The 13,069-nt window shown below is 41.3% G+C and overlaps 2 protein-coding genes across 12 annotated transcripts in view; both read left to right on the top strand.

The window, feature by feature from the left end:
• The window catches only part of pou2f1a (POU class 2 homeobox 1a), a 141,232-nt gene extending 137,575 nt beyond the window's left edge, over nt 1-3,657 (top strand). For 4 of the 11 annotated variants that reach the window (XR_013820330.1, XR_013820331.1, XR_013820339.1 and 1 more), the window contains exon 15: nt 3,288-3,657. The gene's annotated coding sequence lies outside the window, so the exon portion shown is untranslated. The remainder of the gene's footprint in view (nt 1-3,287) is intronic. The other 7 variants (XR_013820336.1, XR_013820337.1, XR_013820338.1 and 4 more) reach the window with 7 other exon arrangements.
• Nucleotides 3,658-5,127: 1,470 nt separating this feature from the next.
• LOC307154278 (kunitz-type protease inhibitor 1-like) lies at nt 5,128-6,969 on the top strand (the record flags this gene model as incomplete). The annotated part of the gene is made up of 1 exon (XM_079864037.1): nt 5,128-6,969. One exon carries the CDS (start codon nt 5,128-5,130, stop codon nt 6,577-6,579), a length of 1,452 nt encoding a protein of 483 aa, XP_079720163.1. The 3' UTR covers nt 6,580-6,969.
• Nucleotides 6,970-13,069: the final 6,100 nt, after the last annotated feature.

Genomic DNA, 13,069 nt, shown 5'->3' with positions numbered 1-13,069 from the left:
CTTTTGCAAAGTAAGCTTTTTTTTTTTTTTGACATATTACACTGTAAGAGCCTTAACTTTACAAAATTACTTGGTGCCATGAAAAAACTTTAGTATGTTTTTAATAATTTTTCAAAAACATGCTCAACCAAACGGTTGATTTGGCAGTTAAAAGTAGAAAAGCTAAGCTAATGTGTTCAGATCATCCATTTCTGCAGTCAGAATGGACTATTTGCTGAGAAATATAAACTTCTGATCATTCATAGCTATGAATGTGACACAGCTATTGTTATTTCTTCATGAATATACTGAGATTATTTCTTAAGTATGTATTTTTTGCCACTTTTGGATATTTTTTGCCACTTTTGGATATTTTTTGAAGTAAATATAATGAATTCATAGAATTAATGTGTGGAAATCATAATTATCAGAGGCAATTACTTCTTAAATGACAAATGCTGGTTTAATAACATTACTAAAATTGTATGAGATTGTAATTTTTTACACTTACTAGATGGAAGTCAACAGTTTCTATGGTACAAGAATGCGCACTCTTCAGGCCTTTGTACCAGAAAACGTCTGGGTTACGTCTGTATAACCTTCGTTCCCTGAAGGAGGGAGGGGGAACCAGGCAGTTCTGGTCCGGCCCAATAAGGGGCAACTAGCAAGACCTGCTCCTCTTCCTCGCTGACGTTGCACAGAGTCTGTGCCAGAAGCCTCACAGAGGGAAACGCATACTTGTGGAGGCCCCGGGGCCGCTGTGTGCCAGTGCATCCGTGCCGAGGATGCCCTCAATCAGGGAGTAAAACAACTGGCAATGGGACGAGTCCGGAGAGGCACACAGATCGTTCTGTGCGGCCCCGAGTGGTCCCCGGGGCCACAGGCTGCCGTGAGAGCCCGGCGGCGGCACGATTGAGCGGGCCGGGGATGTAAGTGACAGGAAGTGACCTCAGATGCTCTGGCTCCAGGAGGAGATGGCGGGCGAGTTGCCACATGCGGGGAGCGTAGACCACCGTAGACGAGTGTAGACCACCGTAGACGAGCGTAGACCACCGTAGACGAGCGTAGACCACCGTAGACGAGCGTAGACCACCGTAGACGAGCGTAGACCACCGTAGACGAGCGTAGACCACCGTAGACGAGCGTAGACCACCGTAGACGAGCGTAGACCACCGTAGACGAGCGTAGACCACCGTAGACCACCGTAGACGAGCGTAGACCACCGTAGACGAGCGTAGACCACCGTAGACGAGCGTAGACCACCGTAGACGAGCGTAGACCACCGTAGACGAGCGTAGACCACCGTAGATGAGCGTAGACCACCGTAGACGAGCGTAGACCACCGTAGACGAGCGTAGACCACCGTAGACGAGCGTAGACCACCGTAGACGAGCGTAGACCACCGTAGACGAGCGTAGACCACCGTAGACGAGCGTAGACCACCGTAGACGAGCGTAGACCACCGTAGACGAGCGTAGACCACCGTTGACGAGTGTAGACCACCGTAGACGAGCGTAGACCACCGTAGACGAGTGTAGACCACCGTAGACGAGCGTAGACCACCGTAGACGAGCGTAGACCACCGTAGACGAGCGTAGACCACCGTAGACGAGTGTAGACCACCGTAGACGAGCGTAGACCACCGTAGACGAGCGTAGACCACCGTAGACGAGTGTAGACCACCGTAGACGAGCGTAGACCACCGTAGACGAGCGTAGACCACCGTAGACGAGTGTAGACCACCGTAGACGAGCGTAGACCACCGTAGACGAGCGTAGACCACCGTAGACCACCGTAGACGAGCGTAGACCACCGTAGACGAGCGTAGACCACCGTAGACGAGTGTAGACCACCTCGATGGGCAAAGAAAAAACAAATCCTGTTGCTCTACCAGACTTGATGCCGTGTTTCTTGAAACATAAAAGCCTAAAAATGCTATTATATTATATCTTTTGCAATTATTATTATTTATTTTTTTTAATTTTTGAATGCAGAAAGAATGTAATGTCTTTTTGGTTTTGTTACTTTTAGTTATTTGTGTTATTTATTTTTGTTTATTGTTAAAAAACAAAAAAACATATAATTTCCTGTGTTAAACCTGAAATATTTAATGGCATACTTCAATAAATAAAGATTCAATATACAAAAATATTTTATTTTGATTATGTTTTAAATAAATTAAATAAATTAGTATTATTGTTCATATTTTCTGATTTTCACAGTTATGTGTATGAATTCCAGTACTTTTTTTTTTACCTTCAAGTGCCATATCAACCATTTGGTAGAGGGAGCGATATTTTTAAAATTATGGGATGTGTTGAAAAAAAATGCATTGATTGTGGTAACTAGTGACATAAGGAGATGAGAAATGCAAACACATTTTTTTTTTCAAAAGTCTTTTTCTTGGTGGGGCAGTTAAAGGGTTAAGCCAATTTTCGATTGCTGTGTCCCAATTCAAAGGCTGCATCCTTCCAAGGCCGTGAACAGTCCAGACAACAGTTCTCAGTGGACTCAGTTCTTGTCGCCTAGAGTGACAGTAACGTTTGTACTGGACTTTTTTAAAAGTTCTATTAAACTGCCTAAAAACAAAACAGGGTTCACAAACTGTCTAAATATGTTCACCATGGTCCAATTCTGCATAATAAAGAATACAATCGCATCTTAGTAAGATATGTCAACATTTATTTTATTTTTTACATTTGTATCATTAGATATTTGAGTAAGTTGAAACCCAAAACTTACATTTAAACGTGTAATTCGGCAATTCTGTCGTCACTGGCATGCAATGCATTCTGGGGTAGGCTGAAGGATCATCTGTGGTATTTCTCATTTCACGGGAAGCGAAGGCTGCATTTGGAGATGCCTTGAATTGGGACAGTCTTCGTCAGCCGTGGAAGGATGCAGCCTCTGAACTGAGACACATGCTGACGTGTGGATCCTGCGCACAACGGCTAATGTTGACCAGAACCCATTGTGCTTTGGAGGACTACAAACACGAAATAATAGTGTTTAAAAAACTACAAACATGACAGATGTGTAGAGAGGTTTAGATAAAGGGGTTTGAATGACTAAAAATAAACGTTTAGCCTGATTAAAAAAATATTCATTTAATCTTATCCGTGTTAAATATTTGATCTGCAACAAATGTAAACTTTTATAAGGATTTGTTTGGCCATTAACTTTTAAATGCATCACTATGCAATAATAATGAGGAGAGAAATACCTACGACTTAAATTAAACGAAATTAGGAGGAAGTTAACTGTGATAAGATGATTGACAAGCGTAACAATGTAACAGAGGCTCAGAGACGTGAGGTCAGAGGTCAGACGTGAGGTCAGAGGTCAGGGATGTGAGGTCAGACGTCAGAGACATGAGGTCAGACGTCAGAGACGTGAGGTCAGAGGTCAGGGACAGAGACGTGAGGTCAGAGGTCAGGGACGTGAGGTCAGAGGTCAGAGACGTGAGGTCAGAGACCTGAGGTCAGAGGTCAGCGCGTGTGTGTGTATAAATACCTCCAGCACTGATCTTCAGTCAGAGAATACTACTGTGTACAGTCCTTTACACTCGTTTCTCCTTCATCTGTGTGTTTATCTTCATCTTCTGCTTTCTTCTCCTCTGCTGGAAACTCCACATCTCCACATGAGCCGCTCTGAGGCGTTCAGCGGCGTTACGGTTATTCATGATAATCCCTTTATCTAAACCTCTCTACACATCTGTCATGTTTGTAGTTCTCTACACATCTGTCATGTTTGCCATATCCAGATCTGATGAAGGACCTTCGCCTGGACCCGATGACAACGCAGTGCTGAAGTGCCAACTAGTCTCTCCCTATGGAGGATCCCTTTACCACTCTACAGATAAGGGTTGTCGGGAAACTCAATTCGCGTATCTACCCCGAATTGATCAAATAAAATAAAATTCTGTATCAAAATTTATAAGGAAACGCCAGTACTTTGTTTAGGCTTGGTCTGTAGGGAATTCCAAACCTGCACACATATATTCAAACGCACATAACTATAGAACCAGTTCTTAATGCGCATGTGAACGCCATCAGCGTTTCTCACAGGTTCGCGTTTAAAGTCTGTGTAGAGAGAATGGTGTCGTCTTAGCGGCCCCTAATTTAATAACAAATGATCGTTGCGACGGAAGCGAATCAATCAAAACTAACCTTAGCTGGAAAATAACTTTATTAAAGAACCGCTATAAAGCCAAAACAATCTCTGTTACCTTAAATTATACGTTTATCTCTGTAAAGCTGCTTTGAAACAATCTACATTGTTAAAAGCGCTATATAAATGAAGATGACTTGACTTGACATGAACATGACACTGTTGAAACGCAAGGCGGCGACATTGATCTATTAATATCATTCTTTTCCATTCTGCTTTTGTGAAGTTTAATAATGAAATATTGCAGTGTCTTCAGTTTCATCTTTAGCGGCGTTATTGTTTTCTGCAGGAATGAAAACCAAAGATTCCCTCCGTTTCTTCTCATCATCTTCATCATCTTCACTCACACACCCACAATATATTCCAGGATTATATATAGATAAATATAAATGTAAAAAAAAAAGTTTATTTTGTGGTTCCCAAAGCAGAAGTCCTCTTGAGAGGAAAACCAAAGATTATCCACTTTCTCTTTTACTTTCCCTTCATTTCTTTATGTATAATTCATTGGGAGTCAGTCACATGCTCGTCTTGATGATCCAGTAACCGGTTATTGATTTAATGATGGAATATTAATAATTTTCTCACTGCATGAGAAGAAACAGCAGCGTCTCAGTTTCCTGTCGTTCTCATTGTGTTTCAGACGATGTGTGTTTCTCTGAAGAATGTGTTTCTTATCATCCAGAAGGGCTACACACACACACACACACACACACTCAATCAGACTCACACACACACACACACACACACACACACACACACACACACACACACTGGAGCGCTGAAGTAGGAAGACATCAGACGAATGGGTTTCTCATGACATCTTTCGTCAGGAGACCCGTGAATTTAAACAAATTCCAGTGACAAGAAACAATCATAAGCGATTTTTACCAGTCAGTTCGGCTGACAGCTGAAGTGGATTGGAGTGATTTTGAGGACTGTATGCGCAAGTATATCAGGATCACTTTAAATCCACCAGAAATGGGTTCGTGGTGTTTTCTTTTCGCGTGCTTATTTTTTATTGTGGGTGTTTATGTCGGAGAAACCCAGAGCGACATGTCTGCAAAAGACCAACAGTGTGTAAACGCTTTCAGGGAAGGTCGGGATAACTTTGTTTTGGACACGGATGAGTCGATCAAGGATGGGGCGGTTTTCCTGGCGAACCCGAGCGTCGAGCACAGCGTCGCGTGCGCTGTCGCGTGCTGCAGAGATCCCAGGTGCAACTTGGCCCTCACTGAGCAAGGAAACGAGAAGGGGTTCAACAACAGCTGCTTTCTCTTCAACTGCCTATACAAGCATAAATATGTGTGCAGATTTTTTCAAAAGGAGGGGTTTGCAAATTATATATTGGATTCAGTCTATGAAAATTACCTGAACGTCCGCAAAACTGATAAGAAGGACAAAGCTCCCATTGCCAATGCTGGACGAGATGTGGTGGTCCAGCCTCATGAGGAGGTGTTGCTGAATGGCATTGAGAGTTGGGATGATAGGGAGATCGTAAACTACGAATGGAGCCTCATCCGTGGAGATGAATCTGTCAAGATGGAAAAAACTGATTTGACGGACCAGATAAGGGTGTCCAACCTGATGCCTGGGGTGTATGAGTTCAAACTGACCGTGACGGATTCAGCACACCATTCTGATTCAGATCAAGTGTCTGTCCTGGTTCTCACTCCTGAGCAATCTGAGCATAACTGTTTGACCCCTAAAAAGGTGGGACCCTGCAAAGGTGCTTTCCCTCGTTGGCATTACAACGGTGCATCCAGCAAGTGTGAGCAGTTCGTCTTTGGAGGGTGTAAGGCAAATAACAACAACTATCTCTCCGAAGAAGAGTGTTTAAATGCCTGTAAAAACATCAAAGACATCCCTGGTGGAGATAGGAGAATGGGGGCTAAGGAAGACTGTTCTCCTTCATGTGGAGAAGAGCAGTTTAAATGCTCCAGCGGCTGCTGTGTGAAGAAAGGGTTTGAGTGTGATGGACTGCAGCAATGCAGCGACGGTTCTGATGAGAACAACTGTGAGCAACTGAATAAAAGCCTGAGTCGACGACTTAAGATTGGGGTGAATAAAAAAGCCCACTGCACAGATCCTCCTGAAACGGGCCCATGTCGAGCCCATTTTACTCGCTGGTATTATGACCCTCTCAACAAAAAGTGTCATCACTTCATCTTTGGTGGCTGTGATGGCAATGAGAACAACTTTGAAACAGCAGACAAATGCATGAGCAACTGCTCAGGTGTCACAGAAAAAAATGTGTTTGCAAGAGTTGATGAGGAAAGCCTAGGGGAAAGCCAGTCAGCTTCTGTTGCGCTGGCTGTGGTGTTGGTCGTAGGCGTCTTGGCCGTTCTGGCTGTGCTGGGTTACTTCTTCCTCAAGAACAAACCATCAGCATCAGCGCGTGGCCACCAGCAGTCCTCCAGTGGCTTACAGTGAAGAAGACCAGCAGATGGTCTACAACAGCACCACTGCCAAAGCATGATACCAGAATCTTTAAAACATTATGGTCTGCCACTCCAATCTACTGTAGGCTGGCTGCAGTGTAGGACGGGTCATATGAATCATTCCCTTGACAAAAGTACTCAGTACAGGTTTCTGAACTTAAACTAAAGCCATATTACATGTTTGGCCACTGAACCAGGTCTTTTTATCTCAGGTCTTAATGATCAAGGTGTTTCTTTTTAATGTGGATATTTAGAATTAGTGTATTATGTTACATTGAGACTCAAGTGTGTGTTCGTGAAATGGCACGAGAGAGTTTGTAAAGTAGATATTGGATTTTTATCATTCCTTAAAAATGGTCTTCTACAAGCAGAGAATTTTATATTCAGGTTTTATAAGCATGTGACAAAAGATATTGTAAAAGTCTTTTTGTTTTATTTGTTATTCGTACGCTGCTTATCATTCTGAAGATTGTTTATGGGAGTAGAATTTCTTGAATTATCTATATTAATAATTCTGTAACACTTTTAATTGCATATATTTTTTTCATGGTGACAAGTTATTGTTTATATGTGGAATATTTGTGAGATTAACTGTATTATTTGTCCTACAAACCCTTGTTCTTGTTGCACTAAATGTAAAATGTCTTCCAGCTTTTCTCTAAAGTGTTTATTAAAGAGAACTTATTAAAAAAAAAATTAAAAAAAAGGATTGATTGCTCCTGTCTAATCGCTGATCGATTGCTCCTGTCTGCCTCGTATTTCCTTGTTTTGAACCATCATTTACTACCATTTCTAGTTGTTTATACTACTACTAAATACAGCTTACCCAACATCTCAGATTAACCTGACATCGCTAGCTTCCGTTACTACTAGCACAACACGCTAGTAATTCGCTAGCAGCTAGCCTGTTAGCGCGCCACCCGTGCGCTCAGCTATTTTATTTATTTATTTTTCTCTCGCGCGTCCGCGCCTTTGAGTTCATAAAAGCTCAGGTGAGTAAGAATCACTCAACAAACACGGTGAGTAATGTCTTGTCCTGTTATTGTCACTTGCACTTCATGTCACATGTTTAGTATAGCCTTCTCTGTCGGCAATATAGGATTTATATGTGATAAATGTAAGGAGACAGTTAGGCTGACAGAGAAGATTTCAGAATTAGAGACACGCATCCAAACTTTAATTGAGGATAGTAAGAGTGCTAGAGCTTCAGATGTTTTGGATGCGCATAGAATAGTGAACTCTTTACATGAGTCGGTTCCGGCTGAAGTAGAGCCTGAGCAGCCGGGCAAATGGGTGACAGTGAGGGATCGCTCTAGTCGCGGATCTAAAAACCACTCTTCCATTCCGATTACCATAACAAATCGATTTGCCCCGCTCAGTGAAACACCCACTGAGAATGATTGTGCCCTAGTTATTGGCGATTCTATTACACGGAACGTGAAAATAGAGACACCAACCACCATAGTCACATGTTTGCCGGGAGCCAGAGCGCCTGACATCAAAGCAAATTTAAAAGTGCTGGCTAATGCTAATCGTAAATTCTCTAAGATCATTATTCATGTCGGCACTAATGATGTTCGACTCCGCCAGTCGGAGATCACCAAAATTAATATTAAAGAGGTGTGTGAACTTGCAAGTACGATGTCAGGCACTGTAATTTGCTCTGGCCCCCTTCCTGTTCGCAGGAGTGATGAGATAGTTAGTAGATTGTGTTCGCTTAACGGTTGGCTGTCTCGGTGGTGTCCGCAAAATAATATAGAATTCATAGACAATTGGAAAAGTTTTTGGGGCAAACCTGACCTGTTGAAAAGAGATGGTATTCATCCCTCCTGGGATGGTGCTGCTCTTCTCTCTAGTAATATGGCTCATAGTCTTAGAGCTCAAACATGACAATCTGGGGCTCAGGTCAGGAAGCAGACAGACTGGCTAAACCGACCGTCTGCTAGCGGCCTCGCGTCACCCAGGTCAGATAAATCCTATCACATAGAGCCTCTTTCACCTAGCTATCATCATATAGAGACTGTGTCTGTTCCCCGAACTTGGAAATCCAAAAAACGTTTAAACCCAACTAAGGTTAAAAATTTAATTGATGTTCAACAAATAAAAAACAGCTATAATACAGATGAGCAAATGCTAAAGCTTGGGTTGCTGAATATTCGATCGCTTACTTCAAAAGCACTCATTGTTAATGATATGATTTCAGATAATAACCTAGATGTGCTGTGTTTGACAGAAACCTGGCTAAAACCAAACGATTACATTACTTTAAATGAATCAACCCCGCAAGATTACTGTTATAAACATGAACCTCGTCTGAAAGGCAAAGGGGGAGGAGTTGCTGTAATCTATAGTAATATCTTCAAAACCACTAAGAAATCAAGTTTTAAATATAATTCTTTTGAAGTGTTAGTGCTTAATGTAAAAATATATAGTATGATAAATCACGTTTGAGATTTGTGCTGGCTACTGTATACAGGCCACCAGGGCACCATACAGACTTTATCAAATAATTTGCGGACTTTCTATCAGAATTAATATTGACTGCAAATAAAGTACTAATTGTTGGTGATTTTAATATACACATCGATAATGAAAAAGATGCATTGGGATTGGCATTTAAAGACATTGTAAACTCAATTGGAGTTAGACAACACGTGTCAGGACCTACTCAGCGTCGTAATCATACTCTAGATCTAATATTATCACACGGAATAGATGTTGATGCAGTTGAAATTCTGCAGCAGAGCGATGACATCTCAGATCATTATCTAGTCTCGTGTAAACTTCATTTAGCCAAGGCTGCAAAGCCGACTCCGTGTTACAAATATGTGAGACCTATCACTCCTGCCACTAAAGATTGCTTTATTAATAATCTTCCTGATCAGTTTCATCATCTCAGCATCCCAGATAGCTCAGAAGAACTAGATATTGCGACAGAAACTTTTAACTCTCTCTTTTCCAGCACTTTAGACACAGTTGCTCCGTTGCGCTTAAAGAAGATTAAAGAAAATAGTCCAACGCCGTGGTACAACGAGCACACTCGGGCCCTTAAGAGAGCAGCCAGAAAAATGGAGTGCAACTGGAAGAAAACAAAACTAGAGGTATTTCGCATTTCATGGAAAGAGAGCTCAATTGCTTACAGAGAGGCTTTAAAAGCTGCTAGATCTGCTTATTTTACAACCCTATTAGAAGAAAATAAACATAATCCTAGGTATTTATTTGAAACGGTGGCTAAACTAACAAAAAAGAAAGCTTCAAGCCCAGAAGTTTCCAAGCAGCACAGCAGTAATGACTTTATGAACTTCTTCACTTATAAGATTGATAATATCAGGGAGAAAATTATAACTATGCAACCGTCTACTACAGTATCACATCAGGCAGTGCATTGTAGTCTCCCTGAGGAAAAATTTGATTCGTTCGTTGTTATAGAAGAGGAAGAATTTGCTAAACTCGTTAAATCATCTAAATCGACAACATGTATGTTAGACCCTATACCAGTGGTTCTCAATTCCAGTCCTCGTGACCCACTGCTCTGCACATTTTGTGTGTCTCCCTTATTTAACACACCTGAACCAGATCATCAGCTCATTAGGAGAGACTCCATGAACTGATCTGTGTGTGTCAAATAAGAGAGACATACAAAATGTGCAGAGCAGTGGGTCACGAGGACTGGAATTGAGAACCACTGCCCTATACCGACTAAGCTACTGAAAGAGATACTTCCAGAGGTCATAGATACTCTTCTTAATATCATTAATTCTCCAAGGACTCTGATGAAGATGTAACCACATCGAAACGTTAGTCATTTATTGTTATGCACCTTAAATAAATATTTTAATCAGTAGACATCTGTGCTGCACCGGCGATTCCTTTTGTTTGAATTGTTTTGTCCTGCCCTGGTTGCACCGGATTGTTTGTGGATTACAGAAGCGCAGAGAACTCTCTTTTCAATTGACTACTACCAAGGCCAATAGGACAGGCCTCCACGCTCCCTGCTGCACGCTGTGAAAGAATTACAAGATGACCAGCTTTGAATCTATTAACGCAAGTACAAATGCACGATCAGAGACATTATCTTTTACTGATGAACAAGGTGCTAACATTATTGTGTCACACTCTTTATTCAAAGATACGTTTATGCCTCCAGTGCCTAATATACTGTCACTGACTAGAGAATTAGAAGACTTGAAAAAATCAGAGTCCAGATTTCTTTGGCATTCCATAACTTTATCAGAATATTGGAAAGCCAAGCGTATCCCTCGCGGTTTACGCATGAACAAAATCCCGTCATTTGGTCTGGATGATCAATCCTTCATGCAAAAATGGGAACACATTCTAAATAAATGCTCCCTTGATCTTATGCTCTTGATAATTGAGAAGACCAAATCTGAACAAGACAAAATAAAAACTGAAGTGAAACGGGTAGAAGATGAAATGAAGAGCAAAGTTAATGCAGAAAAGTTTGCTGAGGCTGCTGAAAAAATCTCTTCTACTCTATCTGGCTTTGTGAAGGACTTACAGACCTATAAGATAAGGAAATATGAACGGGACACTAAAGACTATGCAGACGGGACAGTATATGATTGGCAAGGAAGCAGAAGGAAGTTTCCTAGGAACAACCGTCCACCCATGCCTAAAACAAATAGGTACACGCCTCTTTCTACAGCGAGTGAGAGAGACTCCTCTGAAGATCTGAGTGACGTCGGAGGCGGCGCTTCACTATATCCCAACTCCACTTCTTTTTTGGATCGAGGTTACAAACGCGAAAGACAAAGACGAGGCGGGGCTCAAGGGGGAAGAAGAAGAGAAGCCCCACCACCCACGCGCTGGTCCCCGAGGAACCTCCAGAGGAGACTGTAATCAATATTTCGGACATTGACCTCACGGATACAGAGAAAGTAGTGCTTCGCAAAGGACTCTCCTTTGCCCCGTCGAATCAAAGTGACTCTTTCTCTCTTAAAGTGGACTCATTCAAATTCTTTAGACAGCTTCATCTTAAACATTTCTTTTCTAGGTCCAATGTCTTATCCAACGGTCATACTGTATGTAGAAACTATGATTCTAATACTAAGGAGACCCCTAGAGAAATGACTCCCTTTAAAAAGAAATCAAGGTTTTTGCCCTCTTCTAATTTAAATCCTACCATTGTCACTTTTAGTCAGCTAGTTGAGCAAGACATGGCTAAAATAAGTAGGCCCTTTCCTCCCAAAAATAAAAATATGGAAAAAAGTGAACTGGATGCGCTACGCTCTTTGGAATCTAGACATGACATTATTATTCGTCCAGCTGACAAGGGAGGCGCTGTTGTGGTTATGGGCTTAAAGAACTATGATTGTGGTATATTTAAATTATTAAATGATGAAAAACACTATCAGCTCCTTCTTCACAATCCTACTTCCAGCACAAAAAATATGATTAATGAATTTATCGATACATCTCATAAAAAAGGCTGGATTACCGATAAAGAAAAGGCTTTTCTACTTATTGACCACCCTCGATGTCCAGTATTCTATGGTCTACCCAAAATTCACAAACGACTTGATGACCCTCCTTTGCGCCCTATTGTATCTAGTATAGGCAGCCTAACCGAACCTCTCTCACAATTTGTTGATTTCTTTTTAAGACAATATGTTCACAGTTTACCATCATACCTTGGGGATACAACTGATGTGTTAAATTTGATTGACAATTGGAAGTGTGAAAGCAATGATGTCCTTGTATCGTTGGATGTACAAAGTCTCTATACATGCATACCCCACCATATAGGCCTACAAGCCATATTGTATTACCTTACCAAACGCCCCATTGATGTTTTGCCTCCATCAGAATTCCTTGTTAATCTTGTCGAGATCATTTTATCTAACAACTTTTTCAAATACTATGATAAATTCTATTTACAACTTCAGGGGACTGCAATGGGGTCCTCGTTTGCACCTTCATATGCTTGTTTGGTGATGGGCCTATGGGAAGAAAAATATATACAGAACACTGAAAATAACCCGTTCCATTCCAAAATATCACTTTGGCGCAGATATATAGATGATATTCTACTAATATGGAAGGGCACACTTAGTGAGTTAAATAATTTTTTGACTTATGTAAATTCTACTACAGATTATTTGTCTTTTACTATGGAGTTTAACAAGCAGTCCATTGATTTCTTAGACCTTACCATTTCTAAGGATGCAAATAATATCTTACAATCTACTATCTACCGTAAACCTCTTAGCAGGAATACCCTGTTAAGAGCAGACAGTAATCACTCGCCTCACTTGATTCGTAATATACCAGTGGGCCAGTTCTTACGAGTCAGAAGAAATTGTAGTACCACAAGTGAATTTATGTCAAAAGCAGCCCACCTAGCGCGTCTTTTTGATCAAAGAGGTTATGATAAATCTGATATTTCTAAAGCATGGGATAGGGCTTTTAATACAGACCGTGCCTCATTATTAAAGAAAAAACCTAAGCCTCACACGACATCT

Source organism: Squalius cephalus (assembly GCF_949319135.1).
Source record: "Squalius cephalus genome assembly, chromosome: 2".
Lineage (NCBI taxonomy): Eukaryota > Metazoa > Chordata > Actinopteri > Cypriniformes > Leuciscidae > Squalius > Squalius cephalus.
The sequence above is the reverse complement of the archived record's forward strand: the minus strand, read 5'-3'. Positions and strand labels throughout refer to the sequence as shown.